Source organism: Rhinichthys klamathensis, unplaced genomic scaffold, assembly GCF_029890125.1.
Source record: "Rhinichthys klamathensis goyatoka isolate OS25496 unplaced genomic scaffold, OSU_Roscu_1.1 h1tg000022l_1, whole genome shotgun sequence".
NCBI lineage: Eukaryota > Metazoa > Chordata > Actinopteri > Cypriniformes > Leuciscidae > Rhinichthys > Rhinichthys klamathensis.
The window spans coordinates 658,401-674,294 of NW_026606573.1; the positions used below are offsets into that span (position 1 = coordinate 658,401).

Sequence of the window (15,894 nt, forward strand, 5' to 3'; positions counted from 1 at the left end):
AGACGTAGGGCAGGATTGAGGGTATATATCTATACGTTAGATTTGTTTGAAAAGGACAAGTTAAACAAAACATTTGATGAGTCCGAATTTAGGGCGCCCATGTTAAAAGCACTGTCCTTTCCATTTTACTGCATAAACATGTTATGTAAACACAATTGTGGCATTGGAGAGATCGTAATCTGAAAACAGATATTTTCAAATGAACCGCAGTCATTGCGAATGTAGTTTTCAACAAACCACTGATGTAAAAAATAACATCAAAATAAATTAAAATAAAGGTAACATATCCCACAATATGTTCTTAATAAAATAAACATCTTGTGTTGAGAATTTTTTTTTTTTTAAATAGGATTAAAATGAATAATAATACAGCAGAATAGCTGTTTGCTTTCCATTTACTTTCTGGGTGACACTGCTTGACCAAAGCAATGGTTTGTTTTTATCTCATGAGTTCACTGGCCTTGAGTCTGCCAGAAACTAATCATCTAACAACATCCACTTACATTCGCTGATTTTTTAAAAACTTTTAAGCACATTTATTTATTACATATTGCTTGATGAGATAAGGCAAAACTCCAAGTAAAAATAAATAAATAATTATTATAATTATTAAGCTATAATAAATAGCTCCAAGCAGCAATTAAGAGACCAAGTGTCAGGATCATTTTACAGAGGAGCTAAAAATCAAGGCACCGAGCATCAGACCAACTGCAAAAATGAGTGAAGGCATTAGGAGACAGTTTTAAGTAAAATGGTTTAAAGCCCATAAAAACAATCACTTGTATTGTGACATAATTGCTTATTACTTTTGACCTTAATCTGGACCTTGATCTTTTTAAAGATTTTTGACTTTTGGCCAACTGTTATAAGCAGAATGTACAGAAGTATGTATGTATGTATAATTATACAGAATGTATAAGCAAAAATGTCAATTTTCCATATCTCCTGACCACTAGGTGGCACTGTGCTGAAACTACCGGTATCCTCAGGTCATGGTTGTCACAATGCACACCCAGTTTGGTCTTCAAATTTGTTTGTGCGTAAATCAAGAATGGTTTGAAGAATTGACTTGATTTAAAAAAAAAAAAATGTTGTCGGCATGGTCTGAGGATGATTTGATTAAATTTTTGTGTCTATGTCTATGAGTTAAAGTAGGTTTTTAACAAAAATCTAATTGGCAGACCGGAAGTGGCAAAATTGGTATCTATCATGGGTGCTTCTCATTTCTTATTTGTGCATCCTCGCTTCCTTTCCTCGCATCTCAGCTCCACCCCCTTTAGGATTCGAGGCTGCAAGGAAAGTAAAATGAGGACGGAGGAATCGATGGAAAGCTTATTTGTACTGTATATTTTCTTTATCACTCGAGTGTCACTTCAAAGCGTCATCAGCTGTGCTCAAAGGATATATGCCCTTAGGTTGTTAAAGTTTGGTTATTTGAGAAATTAATAAATAATAAAGATAAAGCAAGATGCCCTGTTGATATATGTGATATATGGTTTATTTAAATTGCAGAGGTAAAGCATAAATTAAAATTGTTGTGACAGATGTGAAGGGGGAGGAGAATGTATACATGCGTCAGGTTTCTCGACAAGAAAAACTTCTGCATATAAACACCTGTACATCCTCGCCAGTGTTGCCAGACGTACGATAATTATCGTATTTGTACGATAATTTTGACCTCTGTACGATCAATAATGGAAAAACCTCATAATGTACGGTAATTTCAGAATTTTGTGACACTTCAATTGGAGGTCAGTCATTGTAATCATAGTGCTTCTATACTCATTGATCTAGGTGTGGATCTACATCATGATTGTGAGGAGAAAGTAAAGGTGAGAGAGCACGGCAGAGAGCGAGAGACCTTGCGTGTGTGAAAGCTACTCACCCCGTCAACAATCCAGTCAACTCCCCCACCCACCACCACCACCACCACCGTCAACAATCCAGTCATTTTGAGCTTCTGGTACGATACTTGGATATTTCCAATCTGGCAACACTGATCCTCGCTCATAACTCCTCTGGAAGCTTCCACACTCCTAGTTCCTCGCCCCCTCGTGGTACAATTAGAGAATTGAGATGTCCTTCAAGATGGCTGAATTTGATTGGTGAATTTGATCACGGGCTGGAGGATGGAGGAGCGAGGAAATGAGAAAGCATGTGACTATTGAGAAGCACCCTATGTTCTCAGCATGACCCAAGGAATCTATCCAAAAATTTAAATTCTGTCATTAATTACTCACCCTCATGTCATTCCAAACCTGTAAGACTTTCATTCATCTTCGGGACAAATTAAAATCTTTTTGATGAAATCTGAGAGATTTCTGTCCATCCATTGACAGCTACGCAACTGACACTTTGACACTTCAAAAAGTTAATAAAGCGATCATAAAACTAATCCATATGAATTAAGCAATTTAGTCCAAATTTTCTGAAGAGAAACGCTTTATATAAAGATAGCTTTATATAATGAACAGATTAAGGCTTTTATTGTAAACATTCATCAACTCACATCAGTTGTGAAGCTCAAGCATGTTCGCTTAACGTGCGAGAACCAATGAGGTTCATTCTCGTGTTACGCAGCACGTTTGAACACAAGAACCAATGTGGTTCGGTTGAGCTTCTGATCAGATCAATGATAAATGAGCTGATCAATGTTTATAAGTGAATAAAAACCTAAATTCAATCTGTTCATCATAGAAAGTGATTGAGTCTCTTCAGAAAATTTTGGAATAAAACCGCTCAATTCATTTGGATTAGTTTTATGATCTCTTTATGAACTTTTAGAAGCGTCAAATTGGTAGTTGCGGAGCTGTCTATGGAGGGACAAAAAGCTCCCAGATTACATAAAAAATATCTTCATTTGTGTTCCAAAGATGAAAGAAAGTCTTATGGGTTTGGAACGACATGAGGGTGAGTAATTAATGACAGAATTTTCTATTTGGGTGAACTAACTCTTTATAACCAGTTTCCTTACAATAGGTAACATTCAAATTTCTAAAAACTCTTGACCACAAGGTGGCACAGCCCCAAAACTTTTTGAGTAACGATACGCCAATGCGTTCGTAAAATATAGCAGTTTACAAGAATATTCAAAATGGCCAATGGCTAAAATAGCTGATATGGGAACATTTTTGGCCAAACAATTCAGAAGTCAAAAATAGCCATTTTTCATTTCTCCTCCTGACCAGGTGGAACTGTGTGAAAACTGTGCAGGTATCAGGCCATGGTTGTCATAACACATACCAAGTTCGGTCTGAATATGCTAAAGCATTTACGGAGATATAGCCTCACATCCATTTGTACGTGCTCTTCGTCGAATTTGCTTGCCGGTTATGTTTTTGTGTCGGCATGGTCTGAAGATGATCTGGTTTAATTTTCGTGAAAATCAGAGCATCGTCTAGGAGTTCAAAAAAGTAGGTTTCAAAAAAGTTTGAAATTCTAAATGGCGGATCGTCTTGAGCCAAGGAATCAGAGGAAAAACAAATTTTGTTTCTAGCCCTTATGGTTCAAAGTTATTAGCACAAATGTAAGATAAAATTTGGACAGTTAGTGGCGCTAGAGGGATTGAGTTAGAGACTCGGGAATTGCTATGGTTAATGCTCAGACTGTCCCCTATCTGTGTGCAAAATTTCACTACTTTTTACCATATGGTAAATGGACTGCATTTATATAGCGCTTTCACAGACCCAATGGCCACCAATGCGCTTTACATATTGCCTCACATTCACCCATTCACTCACTCATTCATACACCGACGGCAGCCATGCAAGGCGCCATCCAGCTGGTCGGGAGCAGCTGGGGTTAGGTGTCTTGCTCATGGACACCTCGACACTTGGCCAGGTGGAACCGGGGATTGAACCACCAACCTTCCCGTTTGTAGACAACCTACATGAACCACTGAGCCACTGCCCCCCAATATGATCAACAATATGATCAACAATATGATCAACTATTCTACTGTTCTATTGTCTGCCATATACTTCAAGAGTGGTAGAAGAAGAAGAAGAAGACTAATGGATACAATGGGTGCCTACGCTTCTTTGATACTTGGCCCTTAATAAACTATTATTATTGTTGTTATTATCATTAACACATTGATTAATACTGCTTGACCTGAGCAAGCAGCTGTCCCCCTGGCGGCCTGTCAACCATTCGATGTCAATAGGCCTTTGTTCCTCATTCTTAATCCTACCACTCCACACACACTGTGTCCACTTCTCCGGGCATAACTGTGTCCCATATTATGTAAACAACAAAGGGTGAGTGAGGTTGTTTTTGAAAAACTTTTACCACTTGCAGTTTTCCTCTCTGCGGCTGAGTCAACAGAGTTTTGTGCAAGCACATAGAGCTGTATAGGCAACGGAGCTATATGCACATTTCTGATCTTGTACGTGTATGGTTACATTTAGGCTGCTTTATTTATTATTCCATATGGCCCAGTTTTTTTAAAGGGACAGAGAGTGCACAGCATGGAGCGTCTGAATAATGCAAACCTTATCGTCCTCTTAAGTCCAGAGAGAGTGTTGTGCAGTTGTGGAAAGAACAGGAGCTGACAGGCTCATACGAGAGGGAGGGTCATTATGAAATATTCATCTTTCTTAGAGGCTGAGACAGACTTTAGTAGATGTGATGGACAGGTGCGTAGTGACCCAGTCCCTTTCTGTATTTAAGTCTGGATTGTATTGCCTTTTCAAGTGATTGCCCTTGCTGTGTATTTAAATATATCGCTTAACATGAGATTGATTGATGTGGGTGTGATATCTGAACCACTTCAAGAGAATATGGGGTGACATTTTAAACTCAGTGGCATATACAATATTAAACCATGAAAGTTAGTCTTTCTCACAACATTTGTATATGTTTTAATGCCAAATGATAATGGCCAAAACATTTGTGACGATCTTCATTTTAAAAAGCTTTACCTTTGCTGCTGTACCTATTGAGAAGATAAATCTATATGCATAGGTGCTGGCCCACTTAAGCTCCATCATGCACGCCCCTTATCCAGCCCTTAACAGTCCCATGCATCACTGAATCACTCCCCCGACTTCTGTTTAATATTTGATGAGATCAGTTCCTCTTGACTGGTTTTTCTGTGTTTCTGTAGTTGCAGTCTGTGCTGTGCGAGAGGTTTATGAAGTTCTGCTTGCGCCGCCAGAAAAGTGAGTCTCAAAAGCTGTTTTTGCTTGATGGTAAATCTAAAAACTAAAAAAAAAACTAAAAAAAAGCCTTGCTGGTGATGTCCGTCCCCTAAAATGAAGTTTCAATACTGTATTGAAACAACAACTTTAGTTTGTCAACTCATGCTATAGACCTTGTAGCGCTATGAAAACGAGGCTGTGATATGAGTAAATAGTGTACTGTAGTTTAACAACATGCCCATTGTTCAGCTGATGAAACATCTTTTTTTTTTTAAAAACTTCAGTAGACAAAAGCTCCATTTTGAAAATTACATGATCTAGCACCTTTATACAGTATACCATTTGTAGAGACTTTGTAAGTCTACCCATTAAAGCCTCGTTTTCATCCGCGTTAAATTCACCCTAAGGAAATACCACCCAATGAGGTCATACGTATGACCTAAAAAAACATAACTATATATTTTATACATTAAAATAACACAAATATTCTCTGGTCAGAGTTTTGTTCTTGTGGGTTTTGTCTTGTAGACTTAAATTTTCCCCTAATTTATTTAATGAATAATAAATGTAATAATTCATTTTATTAGTGTTCATTCTGTCTTGATTTGTCTGAACACACAGTAGTTCACATTTGTTTCTCTCAGCTAAGCCCAATTATTTGAGATCGAGTACTCATTGGGAGTTTGTTGCAATTTGTCCTGTTTGGCAGCCAGTCTAGGCACAAGGAACAGGGCCAAATTTGGATGTTCCCAATTCCCATCCAGTTTCCAGTGTATTTACTATTTCAAGTCTTGGTTTTTACATTATGCTCAAGAGACGTTCCTTTTGTAACAAACAGCCATGTCGGACAACATAGACCTTGTATAGACCTTGTATTTCCTAAATGCATGGAATGTTTATGTAAGACAGCGTCAAAACTCTAGGGTATCAGATCTGAATTTGTCTCTCTGGGAATGTGTTGCCCTTTGTTTTAACAGCATAACCTTTCATGTGCATTTTCAAAATTTAAACAGGAAACATGGGATTCATGAAAATATGAGGGAGGACATAAAATAAATAGCCCTCGACCCAGAAGATATATAGGAAAACTTTTGCGAACATGTGAACAAAAGCAAAAATGTACCATTTTAAATATATTTCGGATTGCTTGTAACTAACAAAAACATTAGTTATCGTTTGTAGGTATTTTCATAGAGTTTGCTATTTTTATAAGAAAAGACAGATAGAGGAAATGGCAGATTAACACAAGAGTTTTTGCCAGCTCTGTTTTGGCAGTTCAAGAGAATACAGATGCAAGAGAAAGCTAAAGGGCATACTAATATCCTTCGGTCACAAGGTCTCGTTGCTTTAAGAAGCAAAAGAGGCCATCAAGAAGTAAACAGGAAAGGACTGTATTGATGCAAGCAGCACTTACCATAATTCTGTGTGTGTTTGTTTTATTCAGTTCTGCGTCAACAATTATTCCAGAGATTCTATGCCATTGGTTTGTTTTTGTAGTGGCAAAAATGTCCCTGACCATGAGGCGATGAACTGTGGTGACTTTGTGTTATAGGTGTTTGTGTGTCATAAGCCTGAGTAGGAAGGTGTCCTGAGACGGAGAACTGTTTGAATCCCAGTTTCAACAAGCTGATATTCAATGAGGAGACACGGTGACCAATATCAGTGTGGGAATGAAGACTAGAGTATTACTGAATGCAGATCAGTCTGTCATGGAGAAATCCCCTTACATTGATGCAATTCTGCTGACTAAATTGGACCAAATATTTGTGGCCTATTATTGTGGATGCATCACTCACTCTGCAAACACACACAACATGAATCAAAAGCTTAGTTGGTTATGCACAACTAAAGTGAAAAGGCCTTTCCAAAAGAAGTTTTTCTTTCTCCCTCAATCAGACTTGGAAGTCTCTTCTGAGCTGAAAGAAGGAGAGCTGGAGTAAATGGTGGATACGCAGTGAGGCACAGAGGACACAGGGAACACAAGCTAAGTGCTGTGGAGCTCTGTGACGCTGATGCGATGGGACGGGGCCAGTGAGGCGTGAGGAGGAGGAGTGTGGATTGAGGTGGCTTTTGGGACAATGGACCTGCTCTTCTCCAATAAAACATGAAGGCCTCATCACAGCATCCTGGCCCCACTGTACAGGCTTTGTGTTGGGGACTTCACCACTAACAAGCAGATGACACGAAACGGGATGTCGATTAACAATTTGCTGGGAATTCGTCGGGATATCTGTCTGTATTATCACCAATAAAGTACTTGAAGGAAAACTATTGCTTTGAATGTCACTTTGCAGTGCAATGTGTTCGATGAAGGCCAGCACCCTTCTGACTGTGGCATGTCTGCACTCAGCCAATCTGCACACTTGTCATTCTTTTAGAGCCTGGCACTGATATCTCTATCAGTCTGTCTACTGTATAATCATCTTTGGCTCTGTGTACCTCTTATTTTTAAACCCCTGAGAACAAGACAGGTTACTATTAGAATGAGTGCTAATGGAAAAGCTGACATCAGGGAGGTCAACCTTTCATTTGATGTTGTTGGTAAATGTTTCTCATAAGAACTCCGGACTATTTATTAGTACATTAAAGCTTTGAACACATCCAGGTTGGAGCTTTTAACCGAATTAAGCAGTTACTATAAGACACAGCCTCAAACAAACTGCAAGTCTGTGTATAAACATCTGTAGGATTTATAAATAGTTTGTAGTTCCCTTATGTACAATGGAATTAGAGAGCCCTGGCAAGAAAGAATTAGTCTATATTTAGACAGATTGTACAAAACAACACTAGGTCAATCAGAAGGGGGGGGGGGGGGGGGGCGACGACATGTTTTCAACTCTCACCGCACCCCGCCGGCTTCACCAAGCTCCTTTACTTTGATTGTGTGACTACACAATGTCAGGAAACGGGACACCAGACCAGTTTAAGGTGCAAACAGTCTAACAAAATTTATGAGCTTTATAGTACAGGCCCATTTCTAATAAACGGTTCACTGTGTCTCACAGTGTTTAAAGGCAAAAGTAAAGCAGCTTTCCTTTTAAACAGATGTTTCCATAAGTGCACTCAAATGTCAGGGTTATTTTTAGAATAGCTCAGTTTTTCAACAAACAAATAGAGGATATATAGGTTACACCCTGACCCTTTCACAACTGCCCCCCACATAAAGAAACTAGAAAGTTAGTTTTAAAAAGTTTTTAATATCTCTTGGGTGAACGAATTAATATGCAATTTCTCTCATTTATTTATTTACTCTCCTCCCTCCTCCTGATGCAGTTGATATGAGATGTCTCCAATAATACAAGGAGAGGTTCCAATTGGTCCGTACTTTCCCATGAAGGCGATGATTCACTAATGGAGGGGTTGGCTTATCCACCAGCTGCAACGCCGCTCTCGAGCCTGCCCATCTCACTTGATGACCTAATTGGCGAGCAGGTCAACTATGGAACAGGGTTTACCCATGAGCTCTGCTTTCTTTGAAATTTAAGGTTTAAAACGAGGTAAATGTGAGGTGGCACCGGCATTTCTTTTTTTCTCTTCCCCCCCACCACGCACTTCACTTCTTTTCACCGAGTCACCTTCGCGTCTTCAGTTCACCTGCCACTTTTGACACGACCTCGGTGTTCCCGCACAAGTTCTGCTGAATCCCGCACGCATCGCCATCAGGATCCAGTCGCACTTTAGGACGAGAGAAAAAAAGCGAAACTTCTACTAGTCGTTCTGGGTGTCTCACGTTTACGCACAAGATGAGTAAGTCTGACTCCGAGCCAAACAACAACGTCTCTATTGAAGAGGAGGTGAGAGTTCGGCGTGATTGAAGTGTTGTGAAGAGTAAATCTGATTTTATGTCCAGGTAAATTTGTTTCAAACTTTTGAGGTGTTTACGGGAGCCCCAGCGTCTCTCCGCGAAGTTTTTGCTGTGAGGCTAAAGTAAGGAAACAATCATTCGAGAGAATTAAATGACTGTGGTTTAAAGTTCTGTTCAAAATGGAGATTTTTTTTTTATTCCGGCCTAATTAATGACCACCTTTTCCATGATAGATTTTTTTTTTTTTTTTTTTTTTTTTTTTTTAAGAGCGCGTGTTAATGTCGTTTCCTTCACCCATGTGAGGATTGCTTTAAAGTTTAATTATTTTTCTCCTTTTTGGCAAAGTTCTTAATGATTAATAGCCTACGTGCTCGTTCAATTCCTTGTCTGCAAGCATCTGCCAATCTAGTGATTTATTTTGTCTGTATACACGGGCACAAATCACTGAATTGTTTGAAATTGGCTTCAGCGTCACTGAATGATTGGTTATAATATTTTGTAGTGGTTATAATGCAGTACGACATAATGATTTCGCGGTTTCTTCATAAATTACTCTTTTGAAATTGGGCACAGTTTGCAAACGCATAGCTAAGTGTAGTATTTCAGTTTGTTACTGTTGATTTTTCTTTTTATGCAAATTTAAATGGACAAATCTGATCTTATGCAGGTCGTTTTGATCCATTCATGAATACCATCTGAGTGGCAGAAAAAGACAATATAATCATAACGCACAGCTTCAAAAATATTCCTTTGGATTGTGGATCCCCTGCATACATTGGTTCTTATAAAATTCGATACAAAAATTTATTGTTTCATTATTGAATTCAATTCACATTTACACAATACATATTGTTTCAAATAAGCTTTACAGAAAATGCATGTCTACATTACAATTTAGAATGATCTGTTTCAGAGGTTATGCCAAGTTCTGTCCAAGTTATGCATTTTAGAAATGTACATAAATCACACAGTTGGCTAATAATGTTGCATATATAATGAAATGTTCACATATATGACATACTATACAATATTACTTTCAATGACATGATCATTAGAATGTAAATGTGTCAGGTGAAGCATATAAAGGTATATGGGTTATTGAGCTGTGGTTGAGGGCAGAGGAATACTGTTGCGCTGTCGGGGTTGTTGCTGTGGGTCAAAGGAAGGAAGTGCTGTCACGCTGTGCGATGTTGTCCATTGTGGTTCCACTGTCTCCATTGTGGCTTTGAACCTCTCACCAAGTCAAAGCCAGTGGATGCACACTTGTTTATTTCTATAGCCATTTATGTGAATGTGGTCATGCAAAACTCATTTGTCTTGTACTGTAAATTGCTGTGGTTTGAATGTCAAACTGCCAGGCTTTTAGTGAATTGTTTCATAGGAGTATTTCCATTATGCCATAACACAATTCCTGTCTGTTTTTTTGTGTTTTTGTTCAAACCATAATTTTTTTTATTAGTCATTTCACATTTAAATTAGGCATTTGATTTATTTCTTGTTTTACAGGTACGAACTCTATTTGTCAGTGGTCTGCCAACAGATATCAAACCTCGTGAGCTCTATCTGCTATTTCGACCATTTAAGGTAAAAACAGATATTTTAAATGTAAATCTCATTGACTGTGTTTAGCCAAAACTCTTTTACCACCCTTAGGTCTTAGCTCTTAATTAAATAATATATTTTATGCTCGCACCCATGTCAAAGTAAGAGAAGGGGGGGGGGGGGGAGGAGAATTTAAGATTCTCACTGAAACAATAAATGAACTAGAATGGAATGATCAAGTTTATAAATTGCTGCTAAACAGAATCCCAATTCTAACGCTTGGAGATCTTCAGCTCCAGTCGCTCAGGTTAGCAGTGCAGTAAAGTGCATCCTCTGTAAATGTCTCTATCTGACAGTGTTGGCCTCTTAAGGGGAGTGCAGAAGGAATTTCTTCCTTTTCAAGCATGTGACTGCATTGCTGCTAATTGGATTTTTCTTTTCCTTTTCAGGGTTATGAGGGTTCACTTATCAAGTTGACATCAAAGCAGGTGAGACATTGTTGGATATTACAGCTGAGCAGGTTTTCTGTATATTAAAAACATGTATGTTTGCACTTGTGCTGCAGTCATGGCTTTTTTTTAACCTAAATTTAGGAGTGCTTGGTGATCAACTAGATTTATAATAAGGATAACATACCCAAATAATTATCTTTTTAAAATGTATCTTTTTACATTAAAAAAATGTAATATTTTGTGTGTTTGATAAGTGACGTTGTTCTTTTGCCCATTGATTGTTCTTTCTCTTTTCCAGCCTGTTGGGTTTGTAACCTTTGATAGCCGTTCCGGGGCTGAAGCGGCCAAAAATGCATTAAACGTAAGAAACCAGCCATCTGTAAGCAATGGCTTGAATTATTGAAAATCTGTTGGATGAAGCCCAGCTGGGTTCATATTTGATATTTTATTTTATTATCAAGAATGTACCTTTTGTACTTGCAGTTTCTAGCACAAACGGCCATAGCTTACCTCCCGTTCTCTCTTAATCTCATAAAACATTAAATTAACTATGGTGTTATTATTGGTGTCCCATATTCATTTTATAAGTGTTTGTTCCAGCACATAACAAAGTGCAAAATGTTTATTTCAAGAAATCCAAGTATTACTGAGCATCATGTTTTCCTCTTGTCTTTAGTGTGTAGTCCACCTGTTTAGGTAACACTAGCTTTGCTGTTCAGTCACTTGTAGAATCGTTCACCTGCATGTGGGCACCAGCTTAAGACACTCCACATTTTTACCAGGGTCTGGCAGGCACAACCCATCCCCATTACTCTATCCCCTCCCCCCCTTGTGTCTCCAGGGGGTTCGATTTGACCCTGAAAACCCGCAGACCCTCCGGTTAGAGTTTGCTAAGGCCAACACGAAGATGGCAAAGAGTAAGCTGATGGGCACTCCGAATCCCACAAATATCCACCCAGCTCTAGGAGCGCACTTCATAGCACGGGACCCATGTAAGTTTACGGCCCACGTGGTAGTTCACACACTGCAGAGACAAACAGGCACACACTCTGTAGCCACGCATCTAGAGTAGATCTTAGGAAAACACAAGAAGAAACTAATCCACCTCCACATGCATGTTATTAGCATAAGGTTCTCCAATTTCTCTTACACAAGTTAAGCATTAGCACTTCACGTCTCATTCAACCTCTCTTCCGTTCCAAGTCACAGATATTACCAGAGATCACACAGGTACCTATATTCAGTTCCTGCCTCTGCTGTTTGCACATTTTATAGTCTGTTGGAATGTGAGGGCCTCTGACTCCAACAATTTGTCAAACATTATCTGTAGTGATTTTAGTCTGACATGCTGAGCTGGCCCTGAGTCTGAAGTGATGGTTTGCTATACCTCCTCAGATGACTTGACAGGGGCAACGTTGATCCCAGCGTCTCCAGAGGCCTGGTCTCCTTACCCACTCTATACCCAGGAGCTCAGCCCGGGCCTGCCCCACACTGCTTTCACCTACCCAGCAGCAGCCGCTGCCGCAGCAGCCGCACTTCATGCTCAGGTGAGGCCATCTTATTTTTTTCTCAGCGACCCTTTTTCTTTTCTTGCTTTACAGAAACCAAAATTGTTCCTGTAAAGAAATATTATGCACTACTAGTGTATGGAAGGCAATTAGTTGTTCAATTATGTTTGTCACTTTGCTGAATGGCAAGTAACCAGTGTTGGGTGTAATGTATGATGAAATAATTACTGTAATTAAATTTTCACTTGGAAAAAGTAAGGGAAGCAGAAAAAATGCTTATGATTTAATTGCATTAAATACTGTATAGACTAGAACAATTATCCACAAAACAATAGTGAATTTTACATCAAAATGTGATGTCTAATGTTAAAATGTATGCTTTTTATTTTTTATACTTATTTGAAATATAACATCCACTGAATGTTAGCACAATTAATTGTGTGAGACTTTGACTTTGCTCAATACTGACATTTTTACCTATTCCAGATTAGAAGAGACTAATCTAAATGGCAAGAAAAGCAAATTGTATAAGGTTTATGGTCCTGGCACAAAAGTAGTGTTACAATGTGTCAACTGTGACTGCTTTGGTCTCATGCTAATGAATTGAGAAGATTCGGTCACATGCTTTCCAAAATATGTTTCTAGTGAGGCCTTTAGATTAGTCCAAGAAAAGATTTATCAGGTGAATATAGTAGTCACAACTGTTGGATGAAACTGTAATTGGTCATGAGCTATATATATATATATATATATATATATATATATATATTTTTTTTTTTTTTTTTTTTTTTGCATACAGTCACAAGACTCTTTGGTGTTAAGATGTTAATTTCTAATTATTGGTACAATCCTTTATTTTTTATTTTATTTTTTTATATAGATGCGCTGGTATCCCTCCACATCAGACTCATCCCAGCCTGGATGGAAATCAAGGCAATTCTGCTAAAAATAAAGTAAGGCCATTACCTCTCCCATGCAAAGTGATTATATAATAATGTTGTGCATGTGTTTTTTTTAATATATAAAAATGATATTGGTAATTGTTGTTGTTTCTTTTCTTTTTAGGTTTTTCTCTGCAAATGGCACCTTCCAGCTCCGGTTTAAAATCAGTCCAGTTCATTTGAACTTGTGGTTTTTGGATGTATTAACTGTGGAATTAGGCCATGAAAAGATGAAATTTAAGCTCCCATTGCTCATTGAGCATATATTGAAGTCATATTGCCAACAGCACAAAAAGAGGCATATTAGATGGTACAATAGACCTTAGTTGTTCTTAATGGATCAGCTCCTTGAACTTTTTTCCCCTTTATTTTGTATTGAATTTAAGATTAATGCTCTTTCATGTTCATTAATTGAGATTTGCTATGGGTCCAAGTAAAATGAGACAATCAACTGACATTGCAGACACAAAGCATGTAAGTTTTGGCATGTAGTGTAGCTCTGTGCGTCATTCTAGTATGTCTGTTGCTTTCATGACCGGTGTAACCTTGTTTGTTTGATAGCTTGGTCATTGAAGTTGCTTATGTTATGTACATAACCTTGGCCAACTCATTTTGATGGGTGATGTCCAGTCCGATAGATGGCTTCCCCTGCTAGTTTCCACTGTAACGCATCACAGAGGGAATGATAGCTTTTCAAAATATGAGACTAATTCAATCTAGTGTATATCTGGGGAGAAAAGTGTTTGCGCAAATTGAAAATAAGTAATCTGTATAAGTTATTGGTTACTCTTGCTTTGTTTTGATGTTTGTTTTTGTATAAATGTCCATTTTTAGCAGTTTCAGAGATTAAGTTGTAATTTTCTTTGGTTTGACTGTCAGTGTGGCACAAACTAACATTATATGGACAGCAAATTTGGCTGCTAACATGAAAATGCTGTTTCAAGTTAATACTCTGAATATAAAGATATGCTACAATGGTGCATGATTTTAATGTGGGTATAGTAATGGTTAATTCAGACATTAGAAGTGTATTTGTAAAAAAAAAAGTTTGTGAAAATACTACTGTATGATGGTATTAAAATGGGAATGCATTAAAATGGCTTGTGTACTTTTATTTTTTTAACTTTCACTTTTGATGCTGAACCGCTCTATGGGTTTGTTCAGTTTCACTGAACAAACTGCAGTTTCACTTGCACGGATACATATTGTACTTGCATTAAACACCAATAACATGCATCCAGAATTAGCGGGGACACTTAACGAGTTCACCTAAAAATGTAATTTATTCACATGTTTTAATCTGCATGACCTTCCATGGAGCACAAAAGTAGATGTTAAAGCATGGCAGAATGTCAAAGACTGAGAGCATCACTCTCTTTTGCATGCAGTAAGAATGAATGGTGTTTGAGACTACCATTTTACCTAACATCATCCTGTTTCATGGAAGAAATAAAGTCAGGCAGGTTTAAAATTATATTAGCTGTTTTCACAGACAGTTCTAGTCCCAGACTTAGTCATGTTTGAGCTGTCTTAAAGTAACTTGCACTGCTATATCCTAAAAGGACAGTGCTATTGTTTCATTTCAAGATTCACAGTCCCACTTTATATTACGTGGCTTTAACTATGTACTAACACTGAAATAATTTGATCACAATGGACTTGTGTACATGTTTTTACATTGTACTTATATTTAAAAAATACCTGCATGTAGTTACAGCTGTAATTACATTATTGACACTTCCTTTACACCTTAACCCACCCTTAAACCTACCCATACCACCACACCTGTCTCTAACCTTACCTGTGTCACACCTCAATAGCAGCAATGTGTTTTACAATACAACATGAACAATAAGTACATTGTACTTATTTTTTAGATGCAAGTACATAGTACTTAAAGCCACTTAATATAAAGTGGGACCAGATTCGCCCCAGTAATTTTTTTTCATAAGGTACATTTATAAAAGCTACTTTAATGTTCCAATTGAACAAGACCTACTCCTAGCTTAATCTAAGCCTTGTCTGTGAAACCAGGGGCTTATGAAACATTTCATTTTAGGTTGAACTATTTATGCAGAAGACAAACAGATAATGTAAGATCAGTGCTGCCCCCTGGAGGAAGTTACTCCGTAGTCTTATTAATTGTTTTTAAAATAGGTTACACGCCCGGCAAGCTGAACACTCAAGCAATGTGCCTGTTAAACACTTTTGTAATTATTGTATTATCAAAGTCTTGATTCCAAAATGTATAATTTGTTATCAATGAAGACCTAATTTATAAATGGTGCTCTCCGTGGTCCTGATTTCTGCCAATAAAAGCAACTCACACGTTACATATTTCATATACTAAAACTTAATGCCACACTTGCACTGTGCAGATTTAGACCAATATAATGGCAAAAAAGCCCTCACATTTATTTTTAGATCTAAATATATTCATCTGTCTCTCAGAAGGCCTACACGTCAGACGCCACGTCCAAGTATATTATTTACTTAATTAGAAAA

General features: G+C 37.9%; 1 protein-coding gene across 1 annotated transcript; it reads left to right on the plus strand.

Moving 5' to 3' along the window:
• The first annotated feature begins 8,471 nt into the window (after positions 1-8,471).
• rbpms2b (RNA binding protein, mRNA processing factor 2b) lies at positions 8,472-14,486 on the plus strand. Its single transcript, XM_056242513.1, has 8 exons — positions 8,472-8,935; positions 10,453-10,530; positions 10,938-10,976; positions 11,239-11,301; positions 11,782-11,932; positions 12,336-12,487; positions 13,329-13,401; positions 13,514-14,486. Exons 1-7 carry the CDS (start codon positions 8,885-8,887, stop codon positions 13,392-13,394), a joined length of 600 nt encoding a protein of 199 aa, XP_056098488.1. The 5' UTR covers positions 8,472-8,884; the 3' UTR covers positions 13,395-13,401; positions 13,514-14,486.
• Positions 14,487-15,894: the final 1,408 nt, after the last annotated feature.